This window comes from Panthera onca, chromosome E2 (genome assembly GCF_046562875.1).
Source record: "Panthera onca isolate mPanOnc1 chromosome E2, mPanOnc1 haplotype 2, whole genome shotgun sequence".
Lineage (NCBI taxonomy): Eukaryota > Metazoa > Chordata > Mammalia > Carnivora > Felidae > Panthera > Panthera onca.
In genome coordinates, this window is record NC_138353.1 from 32,672,454 (window position 1) to 32,687,430 (window position 14,977).

Here is a 14,977-nt window from a genome sequence, read left to right on the forward strand (position 1 = left end):
CAAGTAAGTGGATGAGCTATAGTGTATTTTTGAATATTTATCTAATCAGCAGGGTATTTGAGAATAAACTCATCACCAATTGATAGTTACTGGTAAAAGTTCATTCCCACTGGACAGAGCCAACTTGTTGCCGTAAGTATGTCCTGAGAGTGAAGGTTTGTAAGGTGGACTCCTTGGAATAGAAAGCCGGAGGTGAGGTGCAGGGCACCATTGAACTCTCCAAAATTGTCCACCTTGCTTAAAATTTGTATGCTGCGTAGGGTCTATTCCTTTCTTCCAAATCTCAACTGAGAATGTCCTCCAAAAATTTTGAAAATCACTGTTCTAGAAACTTTTAAAGAAATACGCAATTTACTATTCAGCTCATGTTCTAGTGAATAATGTCAACATTCAGCACAAGACTGGTTTCCAGTGGAAGTGAATACAAGGCTGGCAGTGTCCCCAGAGAATAACACCACCTCAATCCTTGCAAATCATAATCCTTTGCTTTATGATTCAAGGCCGTGTGTCCCTAAAAAATACTTTAAGAGAGATTTTTTTTCATGACTCGCCAATTCCTTTCAATTATCTCTTTGGTTTCTGTTGTTAACAGCTTATGAAGCCCTATCATGATGGAAGGAGTAGTCTAAGAATCCAGAAAACAGATTAAATAACTGTTAGAAAAGAACGTTCCGGGGGCCTGGGTGGCTCGGTCTGTTGAGCACCAACTTCGATTCAGTTATGGTCTCAGTTTGTGAGTTCAAGCCCCACGTCGGGCTCTGTGCTGACAGCTCAGCCTGGAGCCTGCTTCAGATCCTCTCTCTCTCTCTCTCTCTCTCTCTCTCTCTCTCTCTCTGCCCCTCCCCCGCTCATGCTGCCTCTCTGTCTCTCTGTCTCTCTCTCTCTCAAAAATAAAATAAATATTAAAAAAAAGACAGTTCCATTTTTTCCAGTTAAGTATTTCTACTTCCTCTCAAACAGGTAACATTGAAATTAATTATGCAGCCCCAAACTTTTAGCCCTTTTAAAATCCTTTAAAAAAGTATTTAACAGCTCTGAATATGGGATATTTTAGAATGCGGTTGTCAAAATCTACACCACTTTAAATCAAAAATAAGTGTGGAAATTCGGTAAAGGGGTGAGCTTTTTATCCTTATGTAAAATAGACTCTGAACTCTAAACAGCAAGAAGGAGAGAGATGGTCATTTCCCTGTGCCCTCTGGAAAAGTACATTGGCTTTCTGTGTCTCACTTCTCCTTACTGTGGAATAAAAGTCAGAGAAACTTCCTCAGTGACTAATTGCTTAATAGCTCCTCGCTGTATTGTACTGAGAGAATTAGACAGGAAGTCTACTTTTTAAAGCTCTCATTAGATGTGTTACAGGAAAGACACAGGTTTTGTTTCTCGTGAAAACTGCATGCCACTTCACATACTCAGATATCCGTCCTGTGTTTGCATTTCTAGGAATGTGTTTCTGTTTCCCAACTCAACTGAGCTTATCAAGGACAGGGACTGGATAGTCTTAGTCTTCTGTGTCCGGCAGAGGTCCTGGCACAGTTTGATGAATTAATTAGTCTTTAATGGCATAAATTTTTAAAAATTTTTTTTAATGTTTGTTTATTTTTGAGAGAGACAGAGACAGAATGCGAGTGGGTTAGGGGCAGAGAGAGAGGGAGACACAGAAGCAGAAGCAGGCTCCAAGCTCTGAGCTGTCAGCACAGAGCCCGACGCAGGGCTGGAACCCACGAACAGTGAGATCATGACCTGAGCCGAAGTCGGACGCTCATCCGACTGAGCCACCCAGGCGCCCCTGACATAAATTCTTTTTAAAAAAGTAAGCAGTTAAATTTCTGAAATTGTGTAAGTGCATCTACTTCCAGGAAAGCGAGCTGGTGACTTTAGCTTTTAAGATTTTTGATGATGTCTAAGAGCTATAATGACATAGGTAATAAGGCTTTAAAAAATTATTCCTAAAATAACTGAGGACTGATGCAGCATGAGTGTTCTAAAAGTGTCTGGGGAGATAGCATCATTGTTACACAAATGTACATTCCCAAGGTCACTCCTGTGAAGAACAATACTGATTTGGATTTCTCAGTGGGGGACGTGTGTTGAAGATTCATTTTTATCCGTCTGTAGTCATAGAATCATGGAGCCACTTAGTAGCCACATGTCCTTGGGAAATTGTACTTCTCTGTGCCTCAGTTTTCTGACCTGCAAAATGAGTGGGGCGCCTGGGTGGCTCAGTCGGTTAAGCGTCCGACTTCAGCTCAGGTCACGATCTCTCGGTCCGTGAGTTCGAGCCCCTCATCAGGCTCTGGGCTGACGGCTCAGAGCCTGGAGCCTGCTTCCGATTCTGTGTCTCCCTCTCTCTCTGCCCCTCCCCCGTTCATGCTCCGTCTCTCTCTCTCTCTGTCTGAAAAATAAATAAAACGTTAAAGAAAAAAAAAAATGAGGATGCTAAAAAATTAAATCCATTTCGTACAATTGGGCTGAAGATTAAATAAATTAATAAATGTAAGGTATTTAGAATAGTACGTGGCAAAAAGAACCCCATGTAACTGTTAGCTGTATTCTTCTTAGCTCCTATCTTAAAATGAAGTGTTCTGACATGTTTGGGTTTTTGTATTGTGTTTTAGAGTAAAGCCCTGCTGTTAGTTGAGATTAACAAAGCTCATTGTGTCTTTTTTTTTTTTTTTTTTTTTAATATTTATTTCCAAAGGAAAATTACTCAACCAGTTTTGAAGTTTCTGGGTCATGCCATGTTCTTATCCATGGGATTCATGGTCACCGTGAAAGGAAAGGTGGCGGGTCCTGCGGAGGCACCAATATTTGTCGCTGCCCCTCATTCAACTTTCTTTGATGGAATTGCCTGTGTCGTAGCCGGGTTACCTTCCATGGTGTCTCGAAACGAGAACGCACAGGTCCCTCTGATTGGCAGTAAGTACTTGTAAGACAATATAGATATTTTCATGCTTGGGGTTCACATTTGCAAAAAATCATATATAGTCTATCGGTAGGCTTTTTAAAAACTTTAAAATAGTGAAACACTTCAAAGCGATTTATTCACTTTTTAAAAAATGTTTATTTATTTTTGAGAGAGAGAGAAATAGAGCAGGGGAGGGACAGAGAGAGGGAGACAGAGGATCCGAAGTGGGGTCTGTACTGACAGCGGAGAGCGCAATGCGGGGCTTGAACTCACGAACGTCGAGATCATGACCTGAAGCCAGATGCTTAACCGACTGAGCCACCCAGGTGCCCCTATTTTCTTACTTTTAATGAGGAACTATATTTTCAGAATGAGTTTGTGATAAAGTTTAGAGACTCCCCTACCTGTACCCTTATAATTCTTATTAAATTCATATCTTTATCAGGGTCCAGTCACTTCCTTTTGTTCTTATATTGCTAGAAAGACCGAGTTTCAAGTACCAAACATGCTTGATTTTCTGGAGGGAGAATTGAACCAAAGAACTGGTGAAAACACTGTGTTATGTGCTATTTCACGAATTTCTCTTGAGAGTATTAGGCTCACACTCACACAGAGTCTTTCCTCTTAACTCCGTTTTCTTATTATTGCCCCAGAATCTCCATGAGGGACCTGAAACTCTTTGAAAATTATGATGTAGAACAATAAGTACTTCCTGCCATATAAAATAATGACGCAAATGAAATGCTTATCCCACCAGGTGCTGTGGTCTCTCCCTAGGGTGTGAGTCTCTAAGTGACTGGTCCCGGTTGCCCCAAGGTTATTGCAAGCTGCAAGTGGTGACAGAGTGGGTGTGGAGGTTGCCTGAGGTTGCCTTGGAGCTTTGGAGAAACAGTCGTGTCCTCAGCTTTGTCATTCAGCTCAGAAAAATTCTCTCTGTCTTTCTTTCGCTCATTCTTTTTTTTTCCCTCAGTGTAGCCGCAGTGCTTTGTATCATATGGCATTTTCCTGGAAAGGTGTTTAGCAATGGAATTTTGGCAAATTGAGGTTTATTTTGCGTGCCTGAGGAAGCTACCTACTCAGAAGACTGTCGTGCTGAAAATTTTAGTAAAATTAATAATTGCCCCTTATTCGTATGTACTGTGAATTCACATAATCAGTTTTCTTTTTTTTTTTCAAAATTTGTTTAATGTTTATTTATTTTTGAGAGAGAGACAGAGAGACAGAGTGTGAGTGGGTAGGAGCAGAGAGAGAGGGAGACACAGAATCCAAAGCAAGCTCCAGGCTCCGAGCTGTCAGCACAGAGCCTGATGCGGGGCTCAAACCCACAAGCTGTGAGATCATGACCTGAGCCGAAGTCTGACGCTTAACTGACTGAGCCACTCAGGCACCTCTGGAAGCTAAATTCTTATAAACTTTAAATTGGAGGGTTTTTTTAAAAAGTTCTCTTTGACTTGCTGTATTTTAATTTTACATAACACTTGTTTTATGATTCATACAGTATCATTGCTGTGATAGCTTTAGCCAAAAAAAAAAAAAAAAAAAGACTCAGTTGTGACCTTTTGTTTGTTTTCAAGGACTTTTACGAGCTTTGCAGCCAGTGCTGGTGTCCCGTGTAGATCCGGATTCTCGAAAAAACACAATAAATGAAATAATAAGGCGAGCAACATCAGGAGGACAGTGGCCGCAGGTAAAACACACGGGACGTTCATTTAGAATACTGTGAGTTTGTTTCTTGTTTGTGTGCTTGGAAATCGTTTGGCTCCACAGATGGCAGTATCTGGGGACACCTATGCTAGGTGTCTTCAGCATAATAGAAGCAGAATAAATGAGTGAGTATTCAGAAGTCTTCTTCCCCAGGAGATATCTCGTGGGATTAAATGTATCATTCTTTCTTATTCTCCGGACTCTTTGAACCAATTTTTACTTTGCGTCATAAAAAAATACATTCTCTGAATTTATTTATAATCTTAAAGACAGCCTATCAAAGCTCAATTATACTCAACAGTATGTTTAAACAGTATGTTTAGTATACTAAACAGTATACGTTTATTGGGGGGAAAAAAGCGATTATGATCTTAGTCTTATCCAAAGTATATTTAGACAGAGCTTTTCAGATCAAGGGGTATATAAGGAATCACCTATAGAACTTTTCCAGACTCTCCCATCTCACGACCTCCAACCCCTGGAATGCCTTTGGAAGGTAAGGGGAGGGGCAGCAGTTACTGGATAATTCCGATAAGTGTCGCTCTACCTTGGCCCTGTGATCTGGCCACCCATGATGATGCGTGGATGTTAAAATACTAAGAGGAGTATCACCCAGCAGGAGGTTTCAGAAACCCAGGGATGTGAGGAATGATTTAAAAAGTGACCAGGAAGAAGTGACACTTGGAATAAGGGTTTGACTCTTCTCTTTGGATCCAACGACTATATCTAGGATTGTGGGCAAAAGTTAACAAATAGGTAAGATTTCAGCTCATTTCACCCACCTCAAGGAACTCTCTGTCCAGAGGCAGAATGATCTGATCTGAAATCCTTTTCTTTCTTTTTTTTTTTTTTTTTAATTTTTTTTTTTCAACGTTTTTTATTTATTTTTGGGACAGAGAGAGACAGAGCATGAACGGGGGAGGGGCAGAGAGAGAGGGAGACACAGAATCGGAAACAGGCTCCAGGCTCCGAGCCGTCAGCCCAGAGCCTGACGCGGGGCTCGAACTCACGGAGCGCGAGATCGTGACCTGGCTGAAGTCGGACGCTTAACCGACTGCGCCACCCAGGAGCCCCTGAAATCCTTTTCTAGAATTTTCAGGCACTGGCTAAGCAACAACTTGAGCGGGGGGAGGGGAGTGTTGTAGAAAGAATTCAAGCACTGGAAAGGCTATATGGCTTTTAATGCCCCTTCCAGATCTGAGAGTGTATGATTTACTCTGTATCCGTTCATTGTTCATGGAGTAGCTGTAGAATTTCCGTTGAATGAAGCACGTTTGATAGTGTATCTTGTTGTAATAGGAAACCTGTTTTGTTTGTTTTTAAATTGGGGGATGAAATTGCACACACTTACCATTTTTATTTCATAAATAGCCTGTCATTGTGGCACATTAGGCTGATTAAGTTTTCCCTTTCTAATTATTTAACGATACAAATACTAACTAAGTACACACACTGACTGCTGTGGGTGCAGGATTTTTCTTTTTTGTTATTTTATGTACTTGGCAATTTACTCGTTGCCCGATCCTGAAATCCTTAGCAAATCCAGCCCGTTCCGTTAATGGGGAAACTAACTGTGCTCTGTGTCTTTCACTTGAAGAACACAAAGGCCTATGTTAAATGCTAAAAACACTTTCTCAAACAAGGTACTAAACTCTATTCCATATGTCTACTAATTCAAGGGAGCATAAAGCATACTGCAAGTATTTTTTTTGCTTCCTTTTTGCTTCCTCCGTATATCCTTAAACTATGTGTTGTAGGAGTGAATATCATTTAACAGGGAAAACAGAAACAAGGAAGTAGGAACGATTTGGTTAAGGATGTATAGCAGTAGAGGAAAGAATCTAATATGCTCTTTGACCAGGTCTCAGGGTCTATATCTTCTTTTAAGTTTATTTCAGATCATTAGCATCATCATTAAGAAACATTTGCTAAGTGTATTTTCTATTCAAAGCTTTAATCCGTTTTCTGATTACCTTAATGGTCAGACGACAGTTCTTTTAGAGGAAAACTGAATAATCTGATTCTAGTTTTCGGTAGAATCAAGTGTTAGCCTTTTATTTCATTTTCGTCTTCTAAGAATTGGCAGCTATTTGTGAAGTCGTAAGAAACTGAGTAAAGAGGTAACCGATTGATTAGACTGAAATATTAAATCTACGTATTCCTTTTCTCCCAAGATACTAGTTTTCCCAGAAGGTACTTGTACTAATCGTTCCTGTTTGATTACTTTTAAACCAGGTGAGATCAATTAAATTATGTACTATCACAAACTGTGGAAGATTTCTCAAATGATTTGATACTAATACACAAAACAATCTGTTAGTTTGTTCTGGGCATTTCTTTTCCGATAAAAAGTTTTTAACACAGTGAATCTGCAGAACTCCTTTACTTTCTCTTTTGGTATCACAACCCCTTCTTCCTTGGATAGTTGTGTGTGTGTGTGTGTGTGCACGCGTGTGTGTGTGTGCATGCACACGCACACACATGCACACACATATCCATGCACACGCAGAAACCACTGGCAGATTCTTCTTTTCCTTCAAGGCTACCCTCACAGACACCCCAGGTCCTGTGTTTTCTAATAGAAAACAAGTGATCATTGTAATGCCTTCAGATGCCTTCTACACTTCACTCTTTTTTTTTAATATTATAAAGTCATAAATTTCATAGCGATGTATAATTTCATACGTAATTTCATAGTAACTGATAATACTTTAACATGTGTTTGTACTGGCTGCTGGAATGCTCAGAGCCCAAGTTAAAACTCACTTCTAGCAAGTGGGGCTCGTTCTTGCTACAAGTATTTGCTTTGATTTAGATTTTCTTCTCCCCATTTTCTCTTTGTCTTGACTTTGCCATTATTTTTATTTTTTTAATCCTGTTGTATAATAAGTATTTAGAAAATGAAAACACGTGGGGATGTACATAAATCTTTTCAGTGACTTGGGCATAACATTTAATGTCTTGGTTTCCTAATTCTGAATTTTAGAACTCTCTCATTTTGGTAAAGCACTGGGGATTCTACCAACATTTCACAGTTTGTGTGTATTCTTAAAGCAGTAAAGTATATGTGTACCATTTATTATTAATTCTCTTTATAGTAATCCTCATGTCCTATATGAAGATGTAATGTCTCAATGTGGTTTTAGGGGCCTTCATTCCAGGGGTTCCCGTGCAGCCGATCCTCCTTAGGTACCCGAACAAGCTGGTAAGCATAGTGTTTGACCGTGGGAAAACATCTCAGACATTCCGAACAGCACAAATCCTCTGGGACCCCTTTTAGAATTTGAAGAAAGCTCTGAATAGACAGAGGTTGGAAGCACATGGGTAGACCCCATTCCCCGTGCCACATTTCACTTCTAGAAGTTTGCCAAGAGAGGCACGTGTTTGTGGACACCAATATTACACGATGTCTCTGGTATTCCTAAGCTCCAGGAAGGCATTTCCCCAGTTTCTCCTCTGTTGTTACTGTGATGGTCCAATGAAGTCTCAGATTCAGGCTCTTATTGGCCTGGGTAGCAGGAAACGTGCATAGATTTGTGATTTGCACTGAGCCTACAAAGAGACTTTTCCTGATTCAGCGGTCATTACTGGAGGGATAGCTGGTGTCGCAGGACAAATCTGGGACTGGCTTGGGGTTTCATTACTGGCTCAGTACTTCCTAGCTGTGGGACTCTTGGCAAGTAACGTGAATAAGAAGATACATGAAAAGAAGCTGTCATCCTATAGAAGGTGCACGGTTGGCTCAGGAAACAGGGACTTCCACTCCAGCTGGGCACACCGCTGTCTTCTGGATATTATTGTGCCACCGTTTTCCTAAAGAAAGAATTTTTGGAATCTGTTTTGTCTTGAGAGGAACTTTCTCTACTAGAGACTTTCCATGAACAAGCAGAATGTAATGATTCATTATCTATGTCACTTAAGATCAAGAGTTCTCGATCAATTCAACTTCCTTTCAGTGGCTGTCTTCTCACCTTTGGACATCCCCTAGTTAAAAAATTAATATCTATCAAGATTTACTTAATTGTACTTCTGCCTATTTGGCATTTATGTAAATCCTTTCACTATGTACTACTCTAATCTTTTCTCCCAAGCATGTACCCCCCCCCCCTCTTTTTTTTTGAGAACTGATATATTCTGGGCTTTATAAACAAATTAATTATCCAGATGTGTTCACATTAGGAGAAAAAATAGCTAACCGTGCTCAGAATTCTATTAAGAATTAAAAGCAACTTAGTTTCATGAAAAGATAGGTGGCTACGTATAGAAAACAGATTTTTGCCATGTAGAGATATAATCCAAGAACTCATAGAGCAATTTGCTGTTGTTTAATAGGCTTGTTTTACTTTTCAACATACTGCTTTTAATTCAGCAGGGATGTATATGAGTACCAATATGAAAATAAGATGTTGATTTTATTTAGCTTTTTTTTTTTTTCTCTGAACTAACAGTCTAAACACCTTTGTTATTGTAGGATACCGTGACGTGGACATGGCAGGGATATACATTGTAAGTTGCTTCTCTCTATTATTGGTTTATATAAATTTTGTTCAGGGAAGAAAAAGAAAAATTATTTATTCCTTTTTTTTTTTTAAGCCTTGTTTTTGTAAAAGTAAAGATTTCTAATCAAATCCTAGAATCTTGTAAAGGAGAAAGTCTGTAGAGAGCATCACTGTCTTTCCTGTTAGCCCCCAGCGCCGGCCACGTGCAGAATTCTAGCTGTCTGCCGTGTTCTTGCGGGTCTCACGTGTGTAGCTCCCAATCCTTAAGAAACAGCCCAGTGACCCAGTTTGCACCCTACTTAGCTTTAATCTTGTAGTTTTATTCCCTTTGCAGATTTAACATGTTATCTGGTGTCTCCATTGTTGTTTTACTATATCGGTTTAAGCAGTCCGGAGTCATTGCGTCATATGGCCTAAAATAGCTGTGATATGTCTGATCTGAGTTGAGAAAATAGCTAAGCTTTCAGTTCCGTTCTTGGATTTTAAAAGCAGAGGGATCAGCAGTTTCTATAAACATTTAAGACAGGAGAGGAATACAGCTCGCCATTAAGCAAGCTGCACTGAAACAGGCCTCTAAAAAGAACAGAGCATGTACAATCGTACTTTCTCTCAAGACGTTTTTGTCGAGTTCCCCCTGGATAAGTCTGAGCTGGTTTATATTTGGTGAGAGCCATGTAAAATGCCTGGATGTGAGGACTTTGCCTGGGGCTTACCCAGCAATGCCTTTTGATACTATTACATAGAGAGTTTACATAACGTTGTCGATGCACAGACAACCACTTGGACCTATTTAAAAGGGAATCTTCATTCGCCTTCAAGTATCTTGTGACTTCCTTGCATACCTCTTAGATAATCCAAACAATGTATGAAAGTCAGATTTTTTTTTATGGTGCATACCAATTTTCTCCATTTTGTATGTGTGAATTGCATCAAAATAATAAATTTAAATCAGAATAGGTAACTGATGGGCCATTCACATGTGTTAGTGTTTATTAACATGTGAAACATGTTTGTTCCTATTACGCTTCAGTCCTTCATAGTTGAAGTTAAGTAAACGACACTCAAAATAAAGACCACAAATTGTAAAGAATATCTAGGCATTATGTGGTCTTTAACTCTTCAGGAAATCAGTTTATTTATTTGGCTAGAATACGTGTTTTGTGCCACTGTTGATCTCGTGTTCTTGGTTTTCAGCTTTTTATACGAGAGCAAGTGAGAAGAAACAAATAGTATGAGAGTATTTTAGAAAAAGGAGTGCCTACAAACTGGATATAGTGTGTCTTTATAGTTCCTGAGTTGTGTCATCCTTAGGGCCCTGACAATTTAAGTGCCTTGCAGAGATAGTGACTTCAGATGCACAGTGCGCTCAGTATGGCTTTTTCAAACGTTTTCAGCAGTCCAGGTAGGCATGAAGGTCAAGTAGGAGAAGGCCTTCTTGGAAGGGGGATCAGGATAGAAAATGGAGTGTTCTGGTTAAACCAGCCTTCTAACAAGTGTGACAAAGGGAAGAAGAAAATAGGAGAGAGAATTCAGAAAACAGAGGAAAACACTTTTTGAGGAGTTAAAGATTTCTTAGGAGTGATAAACACAAAATCTTTAAAAGGCACAGCTTTGTTTTGTCCAAATGCCACATTGTGCTTGGCCTGTGGTCACTCTCATTTCTGCCCGAATCTTCCAGTGGGCTTCATACGATATTTAGCACTGAATCTGTTACTCTTAAGTCAGTTTTCTCAGTTGCTCCTGCTCCCAGGGCTAGTCTAGACTCAGATTCTAAGGAAGAGATTCTATACCAAGACAGACAGCCTAAGGGAGAGAGTTAATAAACTTGGGGAATACACTCAGAGAAAGGGCAGCTATGGAAAAGCCATTTTGTGTGGGTCTGAGAAGTGTTGTTTGGACAACACAGGTTCAATGAGATCTTATGCTGGTTTGTTTCGTTTTCTTCCTTCTTCCTTCCTTCCTTCCTTCCTTCCTTCCTTCCTTCCTTCCTTCCAGCATTCAGAATTTTCAGAACAGATTTGTCTGTGTGAATCACCAAATTCAAAAGTTCAATTTAAATAACTCAGGGACACTTTACTTTATAGTAGACAATGTAGATTGATTTTATTTGCTTGGGGTTAATAGTAAAATATTTTTTTCCTCTCAGATGCGAAGTTTGACAACCAATACTTAACAACTTATAATTATATACGGAATTGGTACATCTATTTCTTAAGTTCCTTCTTTTAACTAAGTTCCTTGTTTAAATTTCTAAATTTCGTGTCTTAAGTAAGCCCCTTTAAATAATTTTTATAGCTAAATCATATTTTAGCTTCTTAAACACAAAAAAAGGTTGGTTGATTTCTTTCATGTAGTATGATCCACTCTGCCGGATTTCTGGGTCATCTGTCTAAATGAGGTGAAATAAAAATCCCATAGAAATCCTATCCAGAGAATCTAAATATATATTAGAAAGGTACATAGAAACAACTATTTCAGAAATTATCTTTGAGAGGGTTGGTTTTAACCACTTTAAAGAAAGCCTTTATCTGGTTTTGCAATGAAATTTGAAACATTTCGGAAAATTTCTCCTTAAATAAAATATTGATTATTAATTGGGACAATTATGATAAAGTTTCTGCTTTTAGGGAAAGGCCCACTGGTTTTTTGTTTTGTTTTTTTTTAATATCAGAGAAGGGTTTCGAAATGTAATGTTCACTTCAGGAGTTTTCCTATAAGCACATGTATGTACCTTAAAATGTGGCCTTGGTAGTTTCTCTAGGCTCGTAGGCCTACGAGCCTGATTTGTCAAGGAGACTTCACATTTGGGGTTTAGTCTGCCGAGCTGCAGCTCTGACTCACAAGTACATATTTGGTGTTGTACTTGGTGATTTAACTTTGGAATATCAAGGATACTTGCTTAAGCCCAAGGAGTGTTACAGCTGCCGTGTGGCATTTATAAGCACAAAATATATATATGAAACGTGACGTGGCAGTGTTTGCCTATAAAGAAAGGATCGTCGGGTAATATAGATGATGCTTGTATTACCGTATAAAGATGGCCTGTTCTTTTTTCTCCTCAGCATTCAGCTCTGTATGCTCACTTTCTGCCAGCTCTTCACAAAGGTGGAAGTTGAGGTAAGTCATTCACAAACAGTCTTGGAACTGGAGATTTGGCCTCTCCTTTTATTTTGCACTTGTAGTCTCGAGAGCCCCACTGTACAAAGGTTGGCGGTTAAATCCGCCATCTTTAAAATAGGCGCTGGTCTTTTACAAACTGTCCACCTGGCTGTCAGATCCAGCCCTTGGAATCCTATCAGGGAAAACCTCTGGCTTCTGGGAACTTTCATAGACCACCCTGGCTGACCAGATTTGCATAACTGGTTTCCATCATCCTCCTTTCAATGCTGACCTCTGCCCGGTTGAACGGTGTGGTATGCTTCACATCTTGACAAAAGGAGCTACGTACAGCAGCCGATGGAGCCCCACGGCTCCTGGAAGAGTACGTTCTGTCAGAGCGGAGAGGTGCTACTTGGACTCTGGGGAGAGGCACAGACGTCAGAAGCCCTCACTTTGGACTCACTCTGCACCTGGAAAGCCTGCGGAAATCCTCTCTGGGAGGCAGCTCACGTCAGCATTCTTTTGGTCTGGTTTGGCCGTCTTTGGGCTTGAGTTGCAGAGACAGGCAGGGAGTGCGGGAGCAATTAGATGGTTCTGAAAATCCTGGCCCCAGATTTTTAAGACTCTGAACGAAGGTTCCAGAACCGTTCTTAGATGCGAGCAATGATGAGGAATGGACTCATAAATGCAGAGTCAGTAGAGTTGGCTCTAGTGATACCCTCAGGGAGCCTCTGAAGAGAGAAGGGTCAGAAGAGTGAGTCAGGCTCTTGCCTTCATCTTCCAGTTGCATCCGTAGATTGTGCAATGAGAACTCTAAGTTTGCATATGTTAATTCGGAGTCCTGAGTGGGGGCCCATGCTCCCAGTGACAGGACACGGAATTTAAGTCACAAGAATACTGGTTTTTTGTCGTTGTATAGCTTAGTCATTTAGCCACATAGAGGTCGGAAATACCAAATGATGTAGGGGGCAAATTGCATTTCAAAATGAGTTTCACTTTGGTGAAATTTTTCTGGAGACTCACAGGTTGTCTGCTTGCCAGGAAACGATCTATTTATTAATTGTACGCCACACTTCCCCACCTCTAAAACCAGTTCAGTCTCTCTCAATGTGATCAAAAAAACACTACTTCTTAGAATATACTTAGATGTTTCTAGAGAAAAACAGTAATCTGTACTCTAGTAAGTTTGAGAAATACCAGTGTAAATAAAATCAATCAGATTTCTTTTTCTCAAGACCTGTCAGTGCCTTTGAGATGGTGTGACCACCATATCCCTTTTTCTCTGGATACCTCCTGGAAGCGGTGTTCCATAGGATATATATTGGGAAGCCCTGTCAGGAAGAAATATTATATTATTTCTAAGTACTCCAAGCGTGTTCTTCCATCTTCCATAGCTGTGCAGATAGACTAGCTCTGTTTGCTTTCTCTAAAAGAAGGAAGGAAGGAAGGAAGGAAGGAAGGAAGGAAGGAAGGAAGGGAGGGAGGGAGAGAGGGAGGGAGGAAGGAAGGGAAACTTATACTTAAAACACCCACCCTGTCTTCTCTGCAAAATTGGAAGATATTGTTTATATAATATATATGCTGCCCCTTCCTCTAAATTTACCCTTCCCCAGCTAAAACAAGATCTAGCAACAGATGTGGAAATGTACCTAGAACTGTCTAGCACATGTCTCAGTGGTCAAACTATTACAACAGAGGTATGCAAAGGCCTCATTTTTTTGTCCTGACCATTATTACCACATTTCCTTTCTGTGTCATAGCCTTTTTCCTTTTCTATCTTTCTTTCTTCCTTTCTTTCTTTCTTCCTTTCTTTCTTTCTCTCTCCCTTCCGCTCTCCCTCCCTTCCACTCTCCCTTCCTTCCCTTCCCTTCCCTCCTTCCTTTTTCTTTCTTTCTCTCTTTCTTTCTTTCTTTCTTTCTTCTTTCTTTCTTTCTTTCTTTCTTTCTTTCTTTCTTTCTTTCTCTTTCTTTCTCTCTCTCTCCCTTCCACTCTCCCTTCCTTCCCTTCCTTTCCTTTCTTTCTTTCTTTCTTTCTTTCTTTCTTTCTTTCTTTCTTTCTCCTTTCCACTCTCCCTTCCTTTCCTTCCCTTCCCTCCTTCCTTTTTCTTTCTTTCTTTCTTTCTTTCTTTCTTTCTTTCTTTCTTTCCTCTCTCTTTCTCTCTTTCTCCCTCTTTCCCTCCCTCCCTTCCCCCTTTATTCCCTCCTTCCTTCTTTTCCATTACAGTGTTTGCATTCTCCAGCCAGTTCTTAGACCTGTTTGAATAATATTTGCTGGCAAAGAAAGAATATATCCTTTGATAACTTCACAAACAAAATGGCTAGCACCTGGTTTAGAATAGCTGAATTGGTAAGATTCAATGTGTTCGAATTGTGGTGCAGGGCAAGAGGATGGGACTCTGTGGCCTTCACATGTAGTCTTCTTATTTTAATTATGTTTATTTTAGATTCATGATGCTACCTTTCACCTTGGGGACTTCTCACCACTTTATGACTTTTGAATATTTTAATTCCCCCCGGTTGGGCACAATTGAAAAATGTATCCCACAGCCCGTCTGGTGCTCTCTGTGTCCACACCCTGGCTCAGGGCCCTGGAGAGTTGGGCGCTGTGTCAAAACTCCGGCTTCTGCACCACATCTGGGGATGCCCGACTTGAGCTGCCACACATGTAGCTTAGTTAGAAGGCTCGGCGTGTTTAGTTGTGCCAACTACAGTCGTGTTGGTTGTTCAGAAGCACCCCCTCCCAGCGTCCATGTTCATTACAACTGATG

The 14,977-nt window shown here is 40.2% G+C and overlaps 1 protein-coding gene across 2 annotated transcripts in view; it reads left to right on the forward strand.

The window, feature by feature from the left end:
• LPCAT2 (lysophosphatidylcholine acyltransferase 2) overlaps nucleotides 1-14,977 on the forward strand; it is a 67,382-nt gene that overhangs the window by 12,769 nt on the left and 39,636 nt on the right. The window contains exons 3-8 of one of the 2 annotated variants that reach the window (XM_060651915.3): nucleotides 2,702-2,919; nucleotides 4,483-4,595; nucleotides 6,787-6,847; nucleotides 7,759-7,817; nucleotides 9,084-9,118; nucleotides 12,174-12,228. In XM_060651915.3, the coding sequence (XP_060507898.3) occupies nucleotides 2,702-2,919; nucleotides 4,483-4,595; nucleotides 6,787-6,847; nucleotides 7,759-7,817; nucleotides 9,084-9,118; nucleotides 12,174-12,228 (541 nt within the window). The remainder of the gene's footprint in view (nucleotides 1-2,701; nucleotides 2,920-4,482; nucleotides 4,596-6,786; nucleotides 6,848-7,758; nucleotides 7,818-9,083; nucleotides 9,119-12,173; nucleotides 12,229-14,977) is intronic. The other variant, XM_060651917.3, reaches the window with a different exon arrangement.